At 36.5% G+C, this 25,957-nt stretch overlaps 1 protein-coding gene across 1 annotated transcript in view; it reads left to right on the forward strand.

Moving 5' to 3' along the window:
• Positions 1-25,957, forward strand: part of PCCA (propionyl-CoA carboxylase subunit alpha) — a 374,750-nt gene that overhangs the window by 119,373 nt on the left and 229,420 nt on the right. Inside the window, exons 9-11 of the mRNA XM_059903326.1 lie at positions 11,498-11,576; positions 18,273-18,375; positions 24,815-24,909. Of these exons, the coding sequence (XP_059759309.1) occupies positions 11,498-11,576; positions 18,273-18,375; positions 24,815-24,909 (277 nt within the window). The remainder of the gene's footprint in view (positions 1-11,497; positions 11,577-18,272; positions 18,376-24,814; positions 24,910-25,957) is intronic.

The raw sequence follows: 25,957 nt of genomic DNA on the forward strand, positions 1-25,957 counted from the left end.
CTTTTTATGGCTGAGTAATATTCCATTGTATATATGTACCACATCTTCTTTATCCATTCGTCTGTTGATGGGCATTTAGGTTGCTTCCATGACCTGGCTATTGTAAATAGTGCTGCAATGAACATTCGGGTGCATGTGTCTTTTTGAATTACGGTTTTCTCTGGGTATATGCCCAGTAGTGGGATTGCTGGGTCATATGGTAATTCTATTTTTAGTTTTTTAAGGAACCTCCATATTGTTCTCCATAGTGGCTGTATCAATTTACATTCCCACCAACAGTGCAAGAGGGTTCCCTTTTCACCACACCCTCTCCAGCATTTGTTGTTTGTAGATTTTCTGATGATGCCCATTCTAACAGGAGTGAGGTGATACCTCATTGTAGTTTTGATTTGCATTTCTCTAATAATTACTGATGTTGAGCATCTTTTCATGTGCTTCGTGGCCATCTGTATGTCTTCTTTGGAGAAATGTCTATTTAGGTCTTCTGCCCATTTTTGGATTGGGGTGTTTATTTCTTTGATATTGAGCTGAATGAGCTGTTTATATATTTTGGAGATTAATCCTTTGTCCGTGGATTCATTTGCAAATATTTTCTCCCATTCTGAGGGTTGTCTTTTCGTCTTGTTTATGGTTTCCTTTGCTGTGCAAAAGCTTTGAAGTTTCATTAGGTCCCACTTGTTTATTTTTGTTTTTATTTCCATTACTCTAGGAGGTGGATCAAAAAAGATCTTGCTGTGATTTATGTCAAAGAGTGTTCTTCCTATGTTTTCCTCTAAGAGTTTTATAGTGTCCAGTCTTATATTTAGGTCTCTAATCCATTTTGAGTTTATTTTTGTGTATGGTGTTAGGGAGTATTCTAATTTCATTCTTTTACATGTAGCTGTCCAGTTTGCCCAGCACCACTTATTGAAGAGACTGTCTTTTCTCCATTGTATATCTTTGCCTCCTTTGTCATAGATTAGTTGACCATAGGTGCGTGGGTTAATCTCTGGGCTTTCTATCTTGTTCCATTGATCTATGTTTCTGTTTTTGTGCCAGTACCATATTGTCTTGATTACTGTAGCTTTGTAGTATAGTCTGAAGTCAGGGAGTCTGATTCCTCCAGCTCCATTTTTTTGCCTCAAGACTGCTTTGCCTATTCGGGGTCTTTTGTGTCTCCATACAAATTTTAAGATGATTTGTTCTAGCTCCGTAAAAAATGCCATTGGTAATTTGATAGGGATTGCATTGAATCTGTAGATTGCTTTGGGTAGTATACTCATTTTCACAATGTTGATTCTTCCAATCCAAGAACATGGTATATCTCTCCATCTGTTGGTATCATCTTTAATTTCTTTCATCAGTGTCTTATAGTTTTCTGCATACAGGTCTTTTGTCTCCCTAGGTAGGTTTATTCCTAGGTATTTTATTCTTTTTGTTGCAATGGTAAATGGGAGTGTTTCCATAATTTCTCTTTCAGATTTTTCATCATTAGTGTATAGGAATGCAAGAGATTTCTGTGCATTAATTTTGTATCCTGCAACTTTACCATATTCATTAATTAGCTCTAGCAGTTTTCTGGTGGCAGTTTTAGGATTCTCTATGTATAGTATCATGTCATCCGCAAACAGTGACAGTTTTACTTCTTCTTTTCCAATTTGTATTCCTTTTATTTCTTTTTCTTCTCTGATTGCCGTGGCTAGGACTTCCAAAACTATGTTGAATAATAGTGGTGAGAGTGGACATCCTTGTCTCGTTCCTGATCTTAGAGGAAATGCTTTCAGTTTTTCACCATTGAGAATGATGTTTGCTGTGGGTTTGTCATATATGGCCTTTATTATGTTGAGGTAGGTTCCCTCTATGCCCACTTTCTGGAGAGTTTTTATCAGAAATGGGTGTTGAATTTTGTCAAAAGCTTTTTCTGCATCTATTGAGATGATCATATGGTTTTTTTTTTTTTTTTTTAAATTAATTAATTAATTTAGTTTTGGCTGTGTTGGGTCTTCGTTTCTGTGCGAGGGCTTTCTCTAGTTGCGGCAAGCGGGCGCCACTCTTCATCGCGGTGCGCGGGCCTCTCACTATCGTGACCTCTCTTGTTGCGGAGCACAGGCTCCAGACGCACAGGCTCAGTAGTTGTGGCTCACGGGCCTAGTTGCTCCGCGGCATGTGGGATCTTCCCAGACCAGGGCTCGAACCCGTGTCCCCTGCATTAGCAGGCAGATTCTCAGCCACTGCGCCACCAGGGAAGCCCGATCATATGGTTTTTATTCTTCAATTTGTTAATATGGTGTATCACATTGATTGATTTGCGTATATTGAAGAATCCTTGCATCCCTGGGATAAATCCCACTTGATCGTGGTGTATGATCCTTTTAATGTGTTGTTGGATTCTGTTTGCTAGTATTTTGTTGAGGATTTTTGCATCTATATTCATCAGTGATATTGGTCTGTAATTTTCTTTTTTTGTAGTGTCTTTGTCTGGTTTTGGTATCAGGGTGATGGTGGCCTCATAGAATGAGTTTGGGAGTGTTCCTTCCTCTGCAATTTTTTGGAAGAGTTTGAGAAGGATGGGTGTTAGCTCTTCTCTAAATGTTTGATAGAATTCACCTGTGAAGCCATCTGGTCCTGGACTTTTGTTTGTTGGAAGATTTTTAATCACAGTTTCAATTTCATTACTTGTGATTGGTCTGTTCATATTTTCTGTTTCTTCCTGGTTCAGTCTTGGAAGGTTATACCTTTCTAAGAATTTGTCCATTTCTTCCAGGTTGTCCATTTTATTGGCATAAAGTTGCTTGTAGTAGTCTCTTAGGATGCTTTGTATTTCTGCGGTGTCTGTTGTAACTTCTCCTTTTTCATTTCTGATTTTATTGATTTGAGTCCTCTCCCTCTTTTTCTTGATGAGTCTGGCTAATGGCTTATCAATTTTGTTTATCTTCTCAAAGAACCAACTTTTAGTTTTATTGATCTTTGCTATTGTTTTCTTTGTTTCTATTTCATTTATTTCCGCTCTGATCTTTATGATTTCTTTCCTTCTGCTAACTTTGGGTTTTGTTTGTTCTTCTTTCTCTAGTTTCTTGAGGTGTAAGGTTAGATTGTTTACTTGAGCTTTTTCTTGTTTCTTTAGGTAGGCTTGTATAGCTATAAACTTCCCTCTTAGAACTGCTTTTGCTGCATCCCATAGGTTTTGGGTCGTCGTGTTTTCATTGTCATTTGTCTCTAGGTATTTTTTGATTTCCTCTTTGATTTCTTCAGTGATCTCTTGGTTATTTAGTAACGTATTGTTTAGCCTCCATGTGTTTGTCCTTTTTACGTTTTTTTCCCTGTAATTCATTTCTAATCTCATAGCGTTGTGGTCAGAAAAGATGCTTGATATGATTTCAATTTTCTTAAATTTACTGAGGCTTGATTTGTGACCCAAGATGTGATCTATCTTGGAGAATGTTCCGTGCGCACTTGAGAAGAACGTGTAATCTGCTGTTTTTGGATGGAATGTCCGATATATATCAATTAAATCTATCTGGTCTATTGTGTCATTTAAAGCTTCTGTTTCCTTATTTATTTTCATTTTGGATGATCTGTCCATTGGTGTAAGTGAGGTGTTAAAGTCCCCCACTATTATTGTGTTACTGTCGATTTCCTCTTTTAGAGCTGTTAGCAGTTGCCTTATGTATTGAGGTGCTCCTATGTTGGGTGCATATATATTTATAATTGTTATATCTTCTTCTTGGATTGATCCCTGGATCATTATGTAGTGTCCTTCCTTGTCTCTTGTAACATTCTTTATTTTAAAGTCTATTTTATCTGATATGAGTATAGCTACTCCAGCTTTCTTTTGATTTCCATTTGCATGGAATATCTTTTTCCATCCCCTCACTTTCAGTCTGTATGTGTCCCTAGGTCTAAAGTGGGTCTCTTGTAGACAGCATATATATGGGTCTTGTTTTTGTATCCATTCAGCCAGTCTATGTCTTTTGGTTGGGGCATTTAATCCATTCACGTTTAAGGTAATAATCGATATGTATGTTCCTATGACCATTTTCTTAATTGTTTTGGGTTTGTTTTTGTAGGTCCTTTTCTTCTCTTGTGTTTCCCACTTAGAGAAGTTCCTTTAGCATTTGTTGTAGAGCTGGTTTGGTGGTGCTGAATTCTCTTAGCTTTTGCTTGTCTGTAAAGCTTTTGATTTCTCCATCAAATCTAAATGAGATCCTTGCCGGGTAGAGTAATCTTGGTTGTAGGTTCTTCCCTTTCATCACTTTAAGTATATCATGCCACTCCCTTCTGGCTTGTAGAGTTTCTGCTGAGAAATCAGCTGTTAACCTTATGGGAGTTCCCTTGTATGTTATTTGTCGTTTTTCCCTTGCTGCTTTCAATAAGTTTTCTTTGTCTTTAATTTTTGCCACTTTGATTACTATGTGTCTCGGCGTGTTTCTCCTTGGGTTTATCCTGTATGGGACTCTCTGCGCTTCCTGGACTTGGGTGGCTATTTCCTTTCCCATGTTAGGGAAGTTTTCGACTATAATCTCTTCAAATATTTTCTCTGGTCCTTTCTCTCTCTCTTCTCCTTCTGGGACCCCTATAATGCGAATGTTGTTGCGTTTAATGTTGTCCCAGAGGTCTCTTAGGCTGTCTTCATTTCTTTTCATTCTTTTTTCTTTAGTCTGTTCCGCAGCAGTGAATTCCATCATTCTGTCTTCCAGGTCACTTATCCGTTCTTCTGCCTCAGTTATTCTGCTATTGATTCCTTCTAGTGTAGTTTTCATTTCAGTTATTGTATTGTTCATCTCTGTTTGTTTGTTCTTTAATTCTTCTAGGTCTTTGTTAATCATTTCTTGCATCTTCTCAATCTTTGCCTCCATTCTTATTCCGAGGTCCTGGATCATCTTCACTATCATTATTCTGAATTCTTTTTCTGGAAGGTTGCCTATCTCCACTTCATTTAGTTGTTTTTCTGGGGTTTTTTCTTGTTCCTTCATCTGGTACATAGCCCTCTGCCTTTTCATCTTCTCTATCTTTCTGTAACTGTGGTTTTTGGTCCACAGGCTGCAGGATTATAGTTTTTCTTGCTTCTGTTGTCTGCCCTCTAGTGGTTGAGGCTATCTAAGAGGCTTGATGGGAGGCTCTGGTGGTGGGTAGAGCTGACTGTTGCTGTCTATAATAGGATTGTAATAGCTGTTTTAAGGTTCTTCATTTCTGGGTTTGTTTCTGTTGACTGTTTTCCTTCTGTGTGGATCACATTTTGCCTCCAAACATGTCTCTTAATTTTTTATTGGACTGTAGACATTGTGAATGTTAAATATTGTGTTTGGATTTTCTTATTTCTATTTGAAAGATGTTCAAGTTTATTTTGCTTGATAGATAAGTTAATTGATGTTCAGATTAATACCTTTTAGGCTTTTTTTTAAAGCTTTCTTAGGGCAAGTCTAACATACCTTTTTTTTGGTATTCTGATTCAACAAGTATATGTTAGGCTATCTCTTTTTACCTTCTATATTTCCTATCTGTGAGTTCATAGTTTCTATTTCATTATACATCTGTAGTTCTTACATGTATGGCTTATTCATCCATGTAAACCCTTAGCGTTTTAGACAGGAGAGAGAGGTGATCCTATATTTATTTATTTTATATATATTTTTATATATATATATATATATATATATATATATAAAGGAAATTTTGCTGACCTCTTTGTAGTTTGATGGGACCAATTGTACTGGTAGGGAGCTCTGTTAGGAGGCTACTATAGGAGTCCTGTGAAGAGATTTGGTAGTTTGTATAAGTACAGTGATAATGGAGATAAAATTGGAGAAATTGGACTTTTTAAAAATAAAGACTTCATAAGAGTTGCATACCATCCAGCAGTTGTACTCCTAGACATACACTCCAGGAACCTCTTGCACAGTATTCCAAGCAACACCTGCAAAAATATTCACGGGAGCATTGTGTGTATAGATCTGAATGTTCATTCACAGTAGAATGAATAATGCTTCAGTATGCTTATACCATGAAATATATCACATCAGTAAAAATAAATGATGTGCAACTACTGAAATTAATTAGTACATTTACTTAGTGATTATTATTTTGCATGCTATTCTTCAGGCACTCTTTTAGCTACTGGAGAAGCAATACTGAGGAAGGCAAAAAAACTGTATCTTCATTTTTTAAACTCATTTTACTTCAAACAATGTAGAAATTAGTTAAAGCAAGAATCATTAATGTTTATTATTACTATTGGTTGAAATATTGAGTATAGGATAGTCACAGTTTCCAAGTTTCCAGTCTACAGATCATTTGTTAATTGCAAATGGAAATGTTATTTCATGAGGAAATTTAATGGACACCATCTTAATCAAGTAATCAAACCTAACTTTGTGAGAAAAAGGACAAATGGACTTTTTTTTTTCTTTGCTTGTGTAATTTAAGAATGAGAGTATAGCATCAACTGTGTAGTATTAAATTAAAAAAAAATTCTGACTCTAATAATGAGAAAACAATCAGGTAAATTCAAATTGTGGACCACTCTATACAAAAACCACCTTGGATTTTTCTTTTTCTTTTTTTAAAAATTTTATTTATTTATTTATTTTTGGCTGCATTGGGTCTTTGTTGCTATGTGCAGGCTTTCTCTAGTTGTGGCGAGTGGGGACTACTCTTCATTGTGGTGTGCGGGCTTCTCATTGCGGTGGCTTCTCTTGTTGCGGCGCACGGGCTCTAGGCACGTGGGCTTCAGTAGTTGCAGCACGCAGGCTCAGTAGTTGTGGCTCACGGGCTCTAGAGCGCAGGCTCAGTAGTCGTAGCGCACGAGCTTAGTTGCTCCGCGGCATGTGGGATCTTCCCAGACCAGGGCTCGAACCCGTGTCGCCTGTATTGGCAGGCAGATTCTTAACCACTGCGCTGCCAGGGAAGTCCCACCTTGGATTTTTCAAAAATCCCCCTCCCCCAACCCCAAAAGGTAAGTGAACTGTTTTACATTAAAGGAGAGTAAAGGAATATAACAAATATTGATATAATGCATAATACTTGTATTTATCATTTTCATCTGGGGATTTCCTTCCTGTCTGTCTTAGGCTTTTTCCCCCCTGATTTTTTGGTTTTCTCTTCTGACGTTCCATTATGAGAGCCTGTTCCGCCCATGTAGAGGACTGTTTTACTCTCTGAAACAACTTTTATTTCCTTTTGCTTTGAACCTTTTCTTTAGGGAAATAAAGACCTTGTATAAGTGTTTCCTAATGGTTTTTTAAAAATAATTAATTAATTTATTTATTTTTGGCTGCGCTGGGTCTTTGTTGCTGTGCGCGGTCTTTGTTGCTGTGCGCGGGCTTTCTCTAGTTGCGGCGAGCGGGGGCTACTCTTCAATGCGCTGCGCGGGCTTCTCATTGCGGTGGCTTCTCTTGTTGCGGAGCATGGGCTCTAGGTGTGCGAGCTTCAGTAGTTGTGGTACTCAGGCTCAGTAGTCATGGCTCGCAGGCTCTAGAGCACAGGCTCAGTAGTTGTGGCGCACGGGCTTAGTTGCTCTGCGGCATGTGGGATCCTCCCGGACCAGGTCTCAAACCCGTGTCCCCTGCATTGGCAGGTGTATTCTTAACCACTGTGCCACCAGGGACGTCCCCTAATTGTTTTAAAAAGAAGGCCAAAAAAAAAACAAAAAAAAACACACCTTCTGTTTGACCCGTGCGAGATTTCTGGTTAGTGCTACCAAATTATGAATTAGGACATTTCCCAAGAAATATTTCACTTTTCCCTTCTTTTTACTTTTCCTTCTCCATCAGTCATTATATTCTATGAAATTTTTATTCAAGAAACTGTAGGTGAAAAAACTACCTAAGATTATTATATGACTCATGATTTTTATATCATTAAGATGTCATTTCATCAGCCTTTAAGTTATCAGTTTATGCCACCCTGTATAGGAGCAGGTTTTGCTTGAAGGGGGTTGGGTGGGGGGGGGTTATGTAGTGTGTGTCTTGTGTAGCTCAACATGGTGCTATTAGTTGGTCAAGAAAAATTGTTTCTTTAGACTTGGAATCCATAACGGTCACTAAATGGGAAAGCACCTAAGCTCCTAGAGGCTTCCTTCATTCCCCTGTCATCCATATCCTAACTATCAACACGTCATGCTGACTACCTGTAAAACAACCTTCAAGTCTCTGTCTTTCTCTCTCTCTCTCTGTATCTACAGCCAAGTCCAGCTTACAGCTCACTCTCTCCTGGACCACCACAAAGCTTCCTAATCAGTCTCCTTTCTCCCATCTTCACCCTTTTTCATTTCATACCTTGCAGAGCAGCCAAAGTGATCTTTTTTTTTTTTTTTTTTTTTAAGCCATCTTATCATACCAGGAGTTTCGTCTCCTTTTAAAACCTTGAAGCATTTTGTTTTGTTATGATAAGGAAGGTTGTTCTGTTTCAAACATATGTCAACTGAAGAATATAAAATTAAAGAAATGTGTTCTAGACAAAAGTTGAACAGAGGAGTAAGTCCTCCAATGGATTAAAAAAAAAAATGTGAGAGAACTTTAGTGGATATTTCATACCCAGGCTGGGAAAAGAGAGGAAGCAATAGCCATCAACTTGATCATTTCTGATTTTTCCGGGCATGTCAACTTTTCACTGAATCTTTTTTTTTTTCCTTTTTTGTCCAGTTCCTGGCACCCCATGGCTTTACCCTAGTTAGAGCCACAGGCACAATAAGAAAGTAGGGATGACAGACTGGGCTTTTTGATATTATTTGATATCATCTGTGTAGAATATTCTTTTCCCTGCTTTCCAAATAGCTAGATCTCATTTCTCCATGGCATGGTGACAGCATAAAAATATGTACTGTCTGAAATTTAATGACTTACTTGGCATAAGAAATTGAGTAGAATACCTTACTATTATATTATTTTCAATTATAGCTCAGAAATTATATTGAGTTCGTGACTGTAATGTCCCTAACTTCTACCAGTTTCTCCCTCTCTCCCAGTTGTTTAATATTTGGCTTGTTAAATTTTTGTCAGGGAGTCTTCTCTTCTGGGCTATGTGTGTTCACAGGCCTAACGCTGCATTGACTCCTTTGGAAGGACCATATTGCAGTTGTCTTATTATGTATTGCCCTGTTGCCTGACAATTTCTCACCTTTTCTGAACATACAATAGTTTCTCATTGACCAATTATTTTATGTGTTTTGTTTTGCCATCCTAGTTCCTTGTTACCAAGGACAACTTCCCAATCTTATTTTGAACCTTACAAATCCCTATATAGTCCAGGGTCCATAGATGAATAAATGACTAACATGAGATTAATACTGGAATCAGAATAACTGCAAATTTCCTAATCCTCAGTGGGAACTGAAAATAGTAGAGATATGGGATGTGGATATCCTACCTCTCGTGGTTTCCTGTTCACATGGATAACGAGTTTTTGATGGTGAATTGATGACATGTTTTTTGGGGATAAAAAAGACCTTAAGTTGTTTTTAAAAGGATTTCTCAGGCATGCTCGTTTCTAATTTTTAGATATTGTTTCTTCACTGCTCAAAAACAAGCTAATTCTTCTTTACTGATCTCAGTCTAATTCCTTTATGTGATACTGCAGCACTGCACAAGACAAACACCGTTCTTTTTTTTTTTTTTTTTAAATTTTTATTTATTTATTTATGGCTGTGTTGGGTCTTCGTTTCTGTGTGAGGGCTTTCTCTAGTTGTGGCAAGCGGGGGCCACTCTTCATCGCAGTGCGCGGGCCTCTCGCTATCGCGGCCTCTCTTGCTGCGGAGCACAGGCTCCAGACGCGCAGGCTCAGTAATTGTGGCTCACGGGCCTAGTTGCTCCGCGGCATGTGGGATCTTCCCAGACCAGGGCTCGAACCCGTGTCGCCTGCATTGGCAGGCAGATTCTCAACCACTGCGCCACCAGGGAAGCCCCCAAACACCGTTCTTATTGCTCTCAAGCAGGATCTGTAGCACGCAAGAGTGTGTAGCGTAATGTGCTCCCAGTTTATGTTTTCAGTTCTCTTTTCCTCTGCCATCCTGCAGATACTCTGTGTACTTCAAATTGTTTCAGTCCTTTCTTAAACCTGTCCTGTGCTTCCCCCACCTCTGTTTCTGCTATTCCTGCCTAACATGTTCATATCCTGCTCATCCTTCATAGCCTTATATCAGTGGCCCTATCTATAATATGCTCTTCTTAATCCCTTTTCTCTTACCTCCCTGTGATTCTTTTCTGAATTCCCATTGAGAGAATTATTTGGGTACTTTCCCTCTTTCTTCCTAGATTATAAGGCTCCCAGTGTGAAAATACCATGTTCATCTTTCTTGTTCTTACTGCACTTAGTATTGCTTTTAAAATGCTGTCCCACATAAGTCTATCTCACATAAATGTAACCAACATCAGAATTTTAAAAATTTAATTACTTATGAATCACTTAGGAAGCAAGTGCCATTTTAACTAAGTTGAAGTTAAGAGTGATGTTTTGTGGTTTAGGGGTCAAAGGTCTGTGACATTTGGCCCTGTCTTCCCTTTTCGGGAAGATCCTATAGCTAGAGTGTAGTGCTATTAGAGCATCACAGGCCAGGAAGAGTCCTTTAAGGGCTCACTGACCTCTTCTTTCCTCAGAAAAGATCATAAACAAGTGGTCTCAGACATGAGTATCTCCACCGTATTGTCGGAGAACCTCTAAACAAAGAGACTTCACAGCTTTTCTTGATAAATCATTGTAGATGACTCATGCTGTCAGAAATTTTACTTTATAATAACTACTCTAAATACGCAATCCTCTTTACTAACAACAATTTTATTAATTTTCTCTTATAAAACTTTGGCTGGAACTGTCCTTTGTTTTGGGCCTGACTTTGTATTTTCATAATATTCCCTAAGTCTAGGTATTTCATTGCCTGTGGCCTGAGTGGAGTAGTGCCGTAGCTTCTCCACTGATACCAGCGAGCTCTGCATCTTCTGCTCCAGTCATAATATAGCAGCCATGGCTTGATTTTTCCCAAAGCCGTCATGTCAGTTCTTGCAGATAAAAGCTACAGGGGTTCCCTGTGATTTTTCAGATGAAAATACCTCAAGTACCTGTAAACCATTACTTTTGAAAAAAAGGGAATTTAATTTGTTATGTATGCAAACAGCAGTTTTGGGGAATCAAAAGAATGCGTGTGTGCCTGTGGGTGTGTGTGCGTGCGTGCGCGTGTGTCCTTAATGCTATAAAAGTTGTTTCTTACGTCCTTGGTTAATTAACACTGTATCTATTTCCATTTTTGGAATCCACTGTCAAATTATGTTTTCTTAGCTTTTTATTTCATTATTGGGGAAAATGTTATATTTATTGATACACATAGTCTTTTTCTTTTAATATGATCACACTCATTTAAAAAATATATGTAAGATCATTACACTGATGTTATTTTCCTGACTCTAAAGAAAGGAACTTTTAAATAAATTAGTTATTGTCTTCTGTGTTATCGAACATGTGGTCAGTTGTCATGTTCATGCATCCAAATGATCAAAGTCTGAACTTCTGTCTAATTCTTCCCTGCTGTTAGGCTACCCTGTCATGATCAAGGCCTCAGCAGGTGGTGGTGGGAAAGGCATGCGAATCGCTTGGGATGATGAAGAGACCAGGTGAGATTCTGTCCAAAATACACTTTTGATGAAAATTGCAGTTACTAGAGTTTTATTAAACTGACAAGTAAACAGATACCAAAAGCATAATGGAATAGTTATAATAATCATCTAATTTTTACTCTTCTAGATGGGAAAAATTGAAATTATGCAGAAAAGTTTCTTATTTATATTTTGATGATGATTATCCTATTATCAAAAGGTTTTTACCTTCTTAAACATTAATAAAGGATTATCTTTTTTTTACAGTGTATTTTTGAAAATTATAGTCATGATTTTGTCTTCTAGGCAAAAATTACTGACGTTTGGCTATGTAATTCTGAATGTGATCAAAGATTTGAACCGTATATATTTGAAAGCAGTCATAATTTTATCTGTTTATGTATTAGTATGCATTTGCTTCCCTTTGTCTATAAAAATAGTGAACTACTATTATAACTTTATAGTGTGAAATATATTTCATTTTGAATTTGAAATTATTGTATGTCCTTTATATGCAGTGCACTCTTATGAATTTAGAACACTTTCTTAGTAGTAGTTTCAGAAATCAAAAGAAACTTTTAAAACAAAAATTTAAAAACCTAATGTATTGATAACATCATGGGGATTAGAAAATAATTTTTTTGAACAACTGCCTAGTACAAGCAGGTTTCAAGGGACTCTATTCAGATTTGTATCACATACTTCAAGGTTTGGCAGCAAGAGAGATTTATGTCATTTTTTGAAGGAGGGGAATTTAAAAAATCACTGAATTATTATCGTTAATGTTGCCTTTCCTGCCCTTTCTCTACCCAAAAGTAATTTGATCTTCCAAATGGTTAGTTCTGTTTTCTCCCTTTCTTTTCCCTTTCTTCCTATTCCCTGAAATCTCTGAAAGAGAGAAATCTGGAGTTGGTGTGAAAGTCATCCAGTACAAATCTAATTCAGAAATTAGGTTCTAAAGTGAACATACAAGGTAAAACTCTCTTAGAGGCAATATATTACCCTTTAAAATCTGAGGGGAAGACACCACACTGCAGACTTGTACAGATAGTTTTAACTCTAGAAGACAGTTGTCTCAGGACACCATTGTTTCTTTGGTTGTGTGTTAGAGGTGGGGTGATAATATGTGCCCAATACAGACCTTTCAGCCCCACTCTCACGTTCAGTGTGGCACTGATACCAGATACTGACTGAGGTAACGTCAGATTCTCCTCTCCCATCTTACACTTACCCAGCATAAATAAACTCATTGCATGGATTGGTGATACTTGTTATTGAGATATTTGATACTGAGAGCCTCCTGTGTGACAGGCAGTGTTTTAGTAAGGTTCCAGGAATACAGCAATGAACAGAAACAGACAAAATAATCCACTCCTCTATGCAGTTCTCTCTCTCTGTTCCTCTATATCCAGTATATAACTGGATCAGGAGTTCTTAACCTTTGGATTCACAGACCCGTAAAGTTCAGGGACGTTCGTGCACCTGGATAAGGAAAAAAAGTACATATTTCTTTCACTAGCCTCTAACTGGAATTTAGTGTTTCCTCCAATATAGACAAGCTACGATAGTAGTAGTATCTGTGGGACTTTTCACCCTTTAGGAGATCGCTTATATTATCACATTACATTGTTGCAGGTATCTCTAAGTTACAGTGATTGTGAGACTTGTTGTTGGAGCTTATAACGAATAAAGAACCAAGTGCATGATATCCCAAATTTGTTTTTAAAAAACATTTTGATACCTGTATTTCAATATATTTTGTTTCTTATGCAATCCTATGCATATTCGTTTCTACATTTTAAATCACGTTGAACCTTATTTTGACAAGAGGTTCCTATGCTGCATGAGACTGCCAAAGGCATCCACGACATAAACAAGGTTCAGAAACCCATTCTGGTAGGAAGAGACAAACAATGAACAAGATCAAAGTAAATCATATCCTGTTGTGGAAGGTGATAAGCAGTATAAGAAAAGTAAAGGAGGAAAGGAAGAGATATGGGGAGTGCTGGAGGGAATTCCCATTCTAAACAGGATTATCAGGGCTGTCCTCACTGAGAAGGCACATTTGAGCGAGGAGGGAAGAGTGCGGGGATTAGGATCCAGGCAAGGGAAGAGCAAGTGTGGAGGCAGTGACGCAGTAGCGTGTCTGGAGAGATCCGGGGCTGGCCAGCTGGTGGGGGCAGGGGGAGGAGTAGAAGGAGATGGGGAGCCGTTTGTCTAGGACCTTGTAGGCCATTCTTAGTGAGATGGGGGGCTACTGGAGGGTTTCAGTAGACAAGTCACAATCATGGAACTTCAACAAACTCCTAACATTATTTACATGTTTTGAATTATAAAAATTTTCAAATGTACAAAGATGTAGAAGAATACAATGAACTTCTATATACGTATCATCCAGATTTACCAATTGTCAAGATTTTGTGACTTAAGTTTTAAGTTAAGGATCACTCTGGTTACTCTCTTGGCAATAGACTTAACAGGGGACAGAATCATGAACTCTAGAGTCAGGGAAACCAGTTGGGAGGCTGTTGAAATAATCCACGCAAAATAATGGTGATGGTGGCTTCCACCAGTGTAATGGTGGAAGTGGTAAGAAAGAGTTTAATTCTGAAAGTAGAGGCAACAGGATTTTCTGAGTGATTGGATATAGAGTTTGAGTACTTGAGGATGACTTGCAGGCCCTGTTTAAGTTATCTTATTTGTTTGCTCTTATTCTCTCTTTGGCCTTAGTGTTGATTTATAAGAATTAAATGGATATGGTGCAACACTAATTTACTTGAAAATTTCTTGGGAAATGCCGAGAAGTTAAGGTCAGAGTGAGGGCGTTTATCTTCAGAATTGAAGAATGCTTAATTGAAGAATGGTCTGCTTCTTAACCTCTCTCTGGAACTCTGCCTGGCGTGGTTCCTTTTGATAGTGGAGACTTGCAGAGCATTGGTTGACTATGTGAAATGTTTGAAGTTGGGCTGGCTAGTTGTTGTGTGTGGGTGGAAGCAGGCATAAGGGTAGGAGGCATACTTAGCCCCATTTTTACCACATAATTCGTCTTATTTGACTTTTGAAGTTCAGGTGTTGAAGCTGTCTCTTGTGCTTTATTTGTAACCCCTGTGAGTTAGTGGACGTCTCCATGGGTTGGTTGGGCTTCCTCACGGGATGGTGACTTTAGACTTCTTACATAGTGACCCAGGGGTCCAAGAGTATTTGTTTCAAATCCAAGTGGAAGCTGTATCACTTTTCATGATCCAGTCTCAGAAGTCACACAGCTTGCCTTCACCATATTTTGTTGATTACCAGTGAGCACAAATTCTACCTGAATTCAAGGGGAGGGGCATTAGACTTCAGTTCCTTGTGAAGGAGTGGCAAGTTTCTTAGAAGAGCATATGGAATGGGAGATGCTGTTGTGGCCATGTTTGGAAAAGACAGTCTGCTACAGTCTATTTATAGTAAAGAATGAGATAATAAAGATGTTAAACACAACTTAATGGTTTTTTAAGAGATGTGTATTTTGTGAACTCTAATTTTTATCAGTGTTTTCCCCTTTTATATGGCACTTATATAGCCATTTCACTGAAAGCCTTAGCACTTACTTTTCATTATTGTTCTTAGGATCTCATATTTATCAGTCATTTCTCCTGGGCTACTCTCAGTAACATATTCTTTTATGGTAGGATTACTCTTCAGTTTCTTGGCAGTGAGATTTGCTATGCTGCTTTTAACCAATGGATTTTAATTTAGAATTCAGTGTTTTCGGAAATCGCTGTATCTATTCATATATTGGGCATCTTTGGTAAATAAGTTAACCCTTTCTTGGTCAGTAAATGTCACATTGTTTCAAAATATTTTCATATAATTAGTAAAAATGCATACATAAACCATTTTCTACCTAAAATTACTCTTTTCAACTTGATAAATAAGCCATCTCTAAAACTTTGCTGAAATTAACAAAAGTATAACATTATTTGATATAATGATACAGGACCCTCATTTAAAAAATTTGCTGTCTATCCTCTGTTAATTTGGAAAAAATCAAAACTTTGGAAGAATTGAGAGAACAGTCCAGAAAACACCCAGATATTTGTCTTCGGGTGTCACCAACTGTTAATATCTGCTGCACTGCATTTACTCCTTCCTCCCTTGAGGAAGAAATTTTTGTACATAATCCACAAAAATTTTAACATTCTTCAGATGGAAAACTTAGTAGCCATTAATTGCTTTATTCTTTTTTTTTTTTTTTTTAACATCTCTATTGGAGTATAATTGCTTTACAATGGTGTGTTAGTTTCTGCTTTATAATTTTGCTTTATTCTTGTATCTTAAGGAGTGTGTCCCTCTTGTAACATCTTCAGGGAAGTAGCATCTATACTTATCTTAGAATCTTTAGGACATCTGAAAGATTTTAAAAAGTATAGTGTTTGTTGTATTGTATAATAAATTAGGGTAAGAGTCATGGAGGTTGTTGAAAGTAGACTCAGATATTTTCATAATAATCTCTGGCTTTCTTTTCCTTATCCCTATTTATTTATTTTTAGAGTATAATTGCTTTACAATGGTTTGTTAGTTTCTGCTGTGTAACAAAGTGAATCAGCTATACATATACATATATCCCCATATCTCCTCCCTCTTGGGTGTCCCTCCCACCCTCCCTATCCCACCCCTCTAGGTGGACACAAAGCACCGAGCTGATCTCCCTATGCCATGCGGCTGCTTCCCACTAGCTATCGATTTTACATTTGGTAGTGTATATATGTCCATGCCACTCTCTCACTTCGTCCCAGTTTACCCTTCCCCCTGCCTGTGTCCTCAAGTCCATTCTCTACGTCTGCATCTTTATTCCTGTCCTACCCCTAGGTTCTTCAGAACCATTTTTTTTTTTTTTTTTTTAGATTCCATATATATGTGTTAGCATATGGTATTTGTTTTTTTCGTTTCTTTTTATGGCTGAGTAATATTCCATTGTATATATATGTGCCACGTCTTCTTTATCCATTCATCTGTCAATGGACACTTAGGTTGCTTCCATGTCCTGGCTATTGTAAATAGAGCTGCAGTGAACATTGTGGTACATGACTCTTTCTGAATTACGGTTTTCTCAGGGTATATGCCAGTAGTGGAATTGCTGCCTTATCCCAATTTAAATGAAATGTTATCGCATAAATGGAAAATTGATCATGTCTACATTTTGGAGTAACCCCACTAGACTTTAGGTGTTGTGAGGGCAGTTTCTGTTTTAATTTTGTATTTCCATCACATATATATATGCACCAGGCACATAGTTTCATGAGTAGTAAGTATTTATTGAATGAATGTATTACTGAGTGCTACAAATGATCTAAATGCAGTTTTCCATGAGCTCCAAAACATGTTGGTAATGCTTTCAAACATGATAATTTATTTGGGTGACTTTGAGTTTTAAAATTTTTGGTATTTTTGATTTAAATGCAAAATGAAAACTTTAAAGTCATTAGAGCAGAGACAAACTGTAAAGTACTATGTTTTCTCCTTGTGAATCATTGTATCCCACCTAATAAAAAGTTGGTTATATGGTATTGAAAACAGTGGTTCATTGTGCTTTCGTTTCTTCGAGGTTTGTAGTCTGAGATCTGAACTCGATTCCCTAAAATCAAGGGAGTAATGGAGGACTAAGAAAACGTGATACCTTTTCTCTGAGAATGCTGAGAAATAGAAATTTTTGCAATATGTTTTCAAATTTATCCTTCTAGTCTGTGTTTACTTGCAATGTTGTATTTTCCAAGCACACAAACAAATGAGATAGTTATTTCTAATATTGCCAGATGGAGTGTTTGCAAATGAAAGGATTAAAAGAATTTTAATGTTAAACATTAAATACAGGTATTTGATCTGAAGATTAAGAAACTATTAATTACATATAAAAGGAATTAAATTTTATACTCTTAAGTATATCAATGAATGGAATATAACATACCCTAGTTAGCGTTAGGTAAGCAAGTTTGAGTTTTTAATAGACTGAGTGAACTCATTTCAAAGTGTATGACTTTAGTAAGCATATTTTAATAATGATAATGTTTAAATTATAGTTTGGAAATAAAATATACAAAGCAATAATTAAATTCATATTTTTATTTAAAAAAATTGAACTTTTTTAATTATTATTTTTGAACAATTTTAAAGCAGATAAAATTGTGATGATCTGTATGGATGTGTGGGAGGTCATTGCTTTTAAAGTTGTGTATTTAAAATATCAGGGAGTCTTCTTGAGGACCTTCCTTTTGTGTTCTTACTGAGTATATTTGCTGTGGCTTTGCCCCAGTTGTACAGTTGTCTAGGTCCTTTACATTTTTGTGTGCATCTTCTGACTTTCGAGTCAAATGGATATGCATTTTTATATATTTTTATTAGTGGAATTAAGGTATAGTAAGGTCAAAGAAATGAAATTTTATATGATTTGTATGGTTTATTAAAAATACCTCATTTTTAACAGTTGGTGAAATAAGTATTGGTGTTCCTGTTTCTATAAAAATCTAGGATCAGGGAAATTAAAGCATTCACCCAGAGTCACAGAGCTAGTGAGTAGAAGAGTTGTTCAACCAAAATTAATTGAGTTATTTGTATATTAAGTGAATTTTTCTCTGCTTTGTTCAGAAGTAAGCACAAATAAACCTTTAATTAGTTTTCTTTTATATCGAGGGCTGTATTTGTTTTGTGTTCATTTGACTGTTCCGTTTTTCTTTACAGGGATGGTTTTAGATTTTCATCTCAAGAAGCTGCTTCTAGTTTTGGTGATGATAGGCTACTAATGGAAAAATTTATTGATAACCCTCGTCATATAGAAGTCCAGGTTGGTACATTTTAAGATGCTTTTGAATTATTATAACTTTAAAATAATATTGCTTACTCCTATTAGAAACACATCCTTTCTTACATTTAGAGTGATTGTGAAAGCTCTGGTATGTTCGAATAAGTATGAAATAGAGAATGTACATAAGTTGATCGCCTCCCTTTGGAGTCTGGTATCCTTTTTTCAAGTGCCAGAATGTTGATTGGATGGGGAATGATACAGAAGCCAGCTCCAGAAAGCAATAGTCACAAGATGTCCTTCCAGGCCGAATATATTCTACCTAGAGGCGCACTCAGTCCCCTTCTGATACTGGGCCACTTTGGGGCATTTTTAAAAGAAAAGTGCCTGACCTGGACTCTTGTTATCATTTCGGTTCACAGATGTCTGTGTGGCTTATTGTGACAGGCGTTCTGCTATTGGATAGAGATGAATAAATCATTTCTTCTACTCAGATTAAGATTGTAATCCATCTGTTAAAGTGGTTGTGGAGGTGTGGCTTTCAGCAAAAGAAAATGTTTTTTTCTGAAGTAAAACACAGATGAAGAAGGAAAGTCTACCGAAATTTTCATTTTTCTGTCAGAAATGCCTTTTGCTAATTTTACACATTGTGGCTATGAATTGATATGTAACAATTGAAATTGATAAAATATAAATATCAGATTAGAAATCATATTGAAATGAAAGTATTATTATTTTTTTCTTAATTTTGTGTGGATAGAGTTCCAGAAAATTAAATAAAAGGTTATTTGCTGCCCTTGTGACTTCTGATGGGGCATAATAAAACAAAGTCTTAGATTTTGTCATTGTGTTTTCTAAGTTTAATTATCACTTTACATAGATATTATTTTTAGTTAGGAAATCTTCATGTAGATCCTCAAATCTTCCAGAGTGGAAAAAACAAATTGCAAACATATAATCCATTTATATTTTTAAAACATTGAACATAATGTATTTCTTTCTGAGGCTAGCAGATTTTGTTTTGTTTGTTAGTTTTTGTTTTTAGATATTCTAAATTGAAATATCACATATACAGTGAAGTCCACCTAAGCGTACAGTTTAATAAAAATTTATTTATACACATGTGTAACTGTGTAACAGTGTAACAACCATCCAGATCTGTACATGGATCATTTCTGTTATATCAGAAGATTCTTTCATACCACTTCCAGTCAGTCCTTCTCCTTGGCCACCAAAATTAACTGCTGTTCTGACATCTCATACCATAGATTGTTTTTGTTTGTTCTTGAACTGCATGTAAGTGGAATCATACGATACATACTTGCTTGTGTTGGCTTCTTTCACACAACATCGTATCTGAGGTTCATGAGGCTGTGCATTATCATTCGCTCAAAAATTGCTCTGTGGTGTTCCATTATTTGAATAACCTGCAATTTATCCATTTTTCTGATGGTGAACCTTTAGGTTGTTTCCGTTTTTTTGATATTATGAATAAACTGCTATGTCTTTTTATGAACATACATACTTTCGCATATACTGAGGAGAGGGATTGTTGGATTACATGGTCAGGTTATGTTTAATTCTAATAGATACTGTGGTTGTTCTATCAATAACATATACTCCTGCCCATGATACATGAATGTTTCCAGTTCAGCCATCTTTTCCAACATTTGGTGTTCTCAGTTTTTTAATGTTTAGCCATTTTATTGGACATGTAATAGTATCTCTGTTTTAATTTGCATTTCCCTGATGAATATTGATGCTGAGCATGTTTTTATAAGTTGATTGACCAAAACTGGATATCTTATTTTGTGAAGCGACTGCTCAAGTCTCACCTTTGCCCCCCTTTTTCAAATTAGATTTTTTAGAATTATTGAGTGTTCAGGGTTCTATATCTATTTTGATTATGAGTCCTTCACCACACACACACACACACACACACACACACACACAGCATATCTTCCCCCCATCTGCGACTTACTTATTCACTTTATTAATAATGTTTTTCAAGGAATAGAAGTTCTCAATTTTGTTGAAGTCCAGTTTAAGTCCAATTTGCATACCCAAGTTAGGAGCTTTATTGTTTTAGGTTTGGTATTTAGGCCTGTTACTCTCTTTGAATTTTTTGTTTGTTTGTTTGGTGTGAGATGGAGTCAAAGTAAATTTTCTTACATTCTCATACCCAATTTTTCCAGCATCATTTATAGTGGTGTACATTTGCTGTAAATTAAGTGACATTTGGTCACTGTCTTGTTTTGGTTTTGTAGTAAGTCTAAAAATCTGGTACTGTAAGTGCTCTAAATTCATTGTTTTTCTTCAGATAATGTTGGCTTTTTTTAGATTCTTTGAGTTTCCATGTAACCTTTAGACGTTGTCTTGTCAATCTGTCTCTACCTTCTACCTACACTCCCACCCTCCCCCCACATCAGATGGGATTTGGATTATATTGAATCTAGAGATTATTCTGGGGAGAATTAACATCTTAACAATATTGAGTTTTCTAAGCCATGAACTAGAATATCTCTTCATGTATTTGTATCTTTAATTTCTCTCAGCATTTTTTTGTAGTTTTGAGTGTAGAGGTTTTATCTGTCTTTCATTAGATTTATTCCTGGATGTCTGATAAGTTTTGACACTATTATAAATGTTATTTTCTAAATTTCATTTGCCTGTTGATTGTTGCTTATATGTAGCAACAATTGAATTTTATGTATTAATCTTGTATCCAGTGTCCTTTTTAAATCCACTTGTTTATTTTTTGTGTTTTGGTTATCTATTGCTGAGTGATTAACCATCCCAAAATGCAGTGATTTGAAACATTTAAGGTTGTACAACAATGTGAATGTACTTATTTAATGCCACTGAGTTGTACACTTAAAAATGGTTACAATGGTAAATTTTACCTATATTTTGCCACAATAAAAAAACTACACAACATTTAACTATTTCTTATTCTGTGGGTTGATTGGGTTCAGCTGGACACATCTTTTGCCTCACTAGGTGTCTGTCCACTGGGGCAGTAGTCACGTTGGGGCTTGACTGGTTTGGAACATCCAATGTTAGTGCCTTGGAGGATTGACTTGAAGATGAGGTCAGCCAAGACATGGGACAGCTGGGCCTCTCTCTTTCTCTCTCTATTCATTCTTGGGGCATGTCCACATGACTTCTCCATGTGGAATTTCTGTCAGGATATCCAGACTTCTATATTGAGTATCAGAGCTATGTGAAGTAGCCATTCTGCCTTTTAAAGTTTAGGTGGCACAGGATCACTTTTGTTGCATTTTGCAAGTCACTTGGCCAGCCTAGAATCATTGCCATAAGTGCTTATGTGTGCATACCGTGGTTTGTTATATTCAGGGCTGTTTTTGGATACTAGTTATCACAACCCTTTCTGTGGCCCCCAATGATCATGTCCTTCCATAGGCAGAATATACCTACCTTCCTTCCAAAACCAGAATCTCATATTCAAACTTGGTTCAGGTATGGATGAGGCTTTTTGTGTATGGTTTCTCAAGAGCAGTTTTTGTGATGTGAAGATCTCTGTATTTAAAGACAGTGTGACACTCACTTATCAAAAATACAATGATGAGAAAAGGATATGACACTGCAACGAATACCCCCTATTCAACAAGGTAGAAAAAGGGAGGCACACAGTATTCAATGGTTCTTAGCAATTGAAACCCAGAAATTCAAGCTGAGAGGTCCCTTTGGAGGGTTTTGTAATAATTCTAGTGGGAGAGGGTAGCACCTTGGGCCAGCGTGTGGTGGAGGTGGTGAGATGTGATTGAATTCTGGATATTTTGTGAAGGTAGACCAGATTTTCTAAAGATCGGATGTGATGTATAAGAAAAAAATAAGGCATCAAAGATAGTTTTAGGCTTTTGGCCTGGTGAATTGTAAGAATGGGACTGTCTTACTGAGAAGGGAAAGACTGTGAGAGGTGCATGTTTTGGGGGAGGAAATCAGGGTATGAAGATGGACCAATGAAGGTGGAGATGCCCATTAGATATCAAAATGTAGGTGTTGAGTAGACTGTTGGATATTTAAGTCTATAATTTAGGGGAGGTATTTGGGCTACCCTTCCTGTAAGATCCTAGAGGCAAAATTAATTTCCCTCCCTTTTCTGTATTCCCCATCTAGCACTTATTTGTGCTATTCGAAGACCACTTATGCCATTTTATCTTTAGCTATCAGACTTTCCTCGTAGACGAGGAAGTCCTTGAGGGCAGAGGCTGGATCTTATTCATTTGTTGTCCCTAGCAACCAGGCAGTGTCCTTCACATTACTAATACTCAGTAAATGTTTGTTCAGTTGTTTTAAATAGTTATATTTCTACATAAGCTTTTAGTTTATTTTAATTAACCATGGTGTATATTCTAGCCGATATTTTTAAACTTAGGTGAAAATATCTCCCAGTAACTTAAATAGGCAACACAGATGTTTCCCATATCTGATCTACACTTGGAAGGTTTTTTACTTATTTTCTTCAGTTTTAATTAATTAATGTTAAATAATTTGTGCACATGATGAAGGGTATTCAATGAAAAGTAAGCCTTCTTTCACCCTTGTCTCCAAGTCCCCTGGTTTCTATCCCTAGAAGCGGGCACTGTTACTGTTTTTTGAATATCCTGCCATAGTCTGTGAAGTATATACATGTATATCAACTATTGTTTTTCACATGAGCTATCACATACTGTGTTCTTTCTCGTGCTGAAACTGTGTACAGGCAGTAGGAATGGCACAGCTCTGTGTGGTTTAAACCAGGGCACTGATGGCATTTTATGGGCTGGATCCACGGATGTTAAAGGGCTTGCCATTATGTGGAGCAGTCTATTACGATAAAGCTTTTTCAGTAAGCAATATATCTGGGAGATCTTTCCGTATTCAGTACGTGCATATCTGTAAAGGGCTATATTAAAAGTTTAAAAAACTCATGATGTGTTTAAGTATTAACTTCCCTTACAAGCACTTTTTATTTATAATGTTTTCTGGTTACTTTGTCTCTTCATTTGATTAATAGAATTCCCTGGTTGTCCAGTGGTTAGGACTTGGCGCTTTCACTGCCATGGCCTGGGTTCAATCCCTGGTCTGGGAACTAAGATCCCACAAGCTGCGCGGCACAGTTACACAGACTTCAGGGAAAAACAAACTTGATTCTGTGTATATTTGAATCTAATATTTTACAGTTGAAAATGTTTCGAAGAATTCTTGGTTATTGTGGCTGTATTTCTTGGAGACTAAGTCTACTTTCACTTCCACGTCAATTAGAATAAAAAAGAAGGTAGAATAAATTTAACGTTTAAAAATAGTTCTAGATGTACTTCATGCAGTCACCTTTGAGTCTTAGAAATAAAATTCCAACTTACTGGCATTTCATTACTGTAATGTTTTCCTTTGTTTGGAAGCATTCTTGAGGTTTAGGTAGGTTTTATTCCTAAAAATTAACCTTGCAGTCATTTATTAACTGTTCATTGTATAGTTTATTATACTTGTTAAACCATGTTCTCTTTTGATTTGATGTTTTCAGCAGCCATATAAAATATTAAGATGATATTATCTACTATTTATAATGCATGGGAAAACAGTGACTTGCCCAGAGAGGTGGCATAGCTGTTTGGAGCTTAAATTAGTGCCTTGTTTTTGGCTTCTAGAAGAGCTTTTACCTCCGTGAACTTAAATATATGCGTTCAATAATATGCGTCTACTCCTTAATCATGAAAATAGATTAATCTGTTTCTGAAGATCAAATATTCTATGCAAAAACATTAATAAAGAGCATGTTTTACTGTTCCCAGATTTAGCTAATAAGATATATGTTAAATTTGAATTTCAGATAAACAGTGATTTTTTTTTTTTTTAAAGTAAAAGTATGTCCCATTCAGTATTTGGGATATATTTTTATTAAAATTAAAAACTCCAGTTTATTTCCCATTATTACAAATGGGAAAAAGCATAATGTTATATATTAACCCCGGACCTTTTACCAGTTTCTTATAACAAAAATAAAGCACAGTAAAAATATCCATATATAAGTAACAGACTACATACTGGTTGCAAATGAAATAGCATTTCCTGATCAACAGACATGATAATATTAACAACAAACAGATGTTTGTAATAATACTTGTGGCTCTCCTACGTGCCACCGAAATCTAGACTATATTCCCTTTATTGATACTCATTGTCCCTCACAAAATTGGTACAATTGATTCTGATATTTTACCCAGTGTATTGGAAATGTAAGATGAGAATTTTTTCCTCAAGTCTTTAATAAAAATGTTCAGTTGAGTTTTGGAGTGGTAAATATAAAATTTTCCTCCACTAATGTCAACCAAAAGAAGACTGTATTTGAGAGGTACATATGTTTTACGAGGTTGGAGTATTAAAATCCAAGGGGTGTTGCATGGAGAAAATGTTAATTGGGCACATATGCTATGGAGATGGCTCTGTAATTTTTCAAGTGGTATTATTGCTCTTTCAGGTTTTAGGTGATAAACATGGGAATGCCTTGTGGCTCAATGAAAGAGAGTGCTCAATTCAGCGAAGAAATCAGAAGGTGGTAGAGGAAGCACCAAGGTAAGAGCTTCTCCCAAGGAAACTTCATAGTAGTCTGATTTTTATGTATTTCATATATTTCTTTCCCATTTTATTAGCTAAAATTGCTTTACTAGTAATAGTAGAATCTATTAGTGTGTATATATTAAAAATTTTCCTTATTGAGGTGTAATTGACACATAATTATCTCTTGAACAGCACAGTTGTTAAGGGTGCCGACCCTCCATGCAATTGAAAATCCACGTACAGCTTTTAACGTAGGCCCTCTGTATATGTGGTTCCTCTGTATCTGCAGTCAGCTGACCTTGGATCTTGTAGTTCTGTAATATTTAGTATTGAAAAGTGTAAGTGGATCCTCACAGTTCAAACCTGTGTTGTTCAGGGGTCAACTATATTAGTTTAAGGTTTACAATATAACAATTCGATATTTGTATATATTGTGAAATCACCATAGGAAGTCTAATTAACATCCATCACCATATATAGTTACAGAATTTTTTTTTTTGTAATGAGAACTTTTAAGATCTACTCTCTTAGCAACTGTCAAATAGGCAATACAGTATTATCATCTATAGTCACCATGCTGTACATTACATCTCCACGACTTATTTATAATTGGAAGTTTGTACCGTTTATGTCCCCCTCCCCCTCAACCGTCAATCTGATTTCTGCATCTATGAGCTTGTTTTTTTTGTTTTTTTTTTTTTTTAAGATTCCACGTATAAGTGAGATCATACAGTGTTTGTCTTTCTCTGTCTGACTTATTGCAGTTAGCATAATGCCCTCAAAGTCCATCCATGTTGTCACAAATGGCGAGATTTCATTCCTTTTTTGTTTTTTGGGTTTTTTTTTTTTTTGGCTGTGCAGCTTGTAGGATCTTAGTTCCTTGACCAGGGATCGAACCTGCACGCTTGGCAGTGAAAGCCCGGAGTCCTAACCACTGGCCTGCCAGGGGATTCCCAAGGTTTCATTCTTTTTTATGGTTGAATAATATTCCACTGCATGTGTGTATGTGTGTGTGTGTGTGTATACATATATATAATACACATACATATATATATACCACATT

This window comes from Balaenoptera ricei, chromosome 18, assembly GCF_028023285.1.
Source record: "Balaenoptera ricei isolate mBalRic1 chromosome 18, mBalRic1.hap2, whole genome shotgun sequence".
NCBI lineage: Eukaryota > Metazoa > Chordata > Mammalia > Artiodactyla > Balaenopteridae > Balaenoptera > Balaenoptera ricei.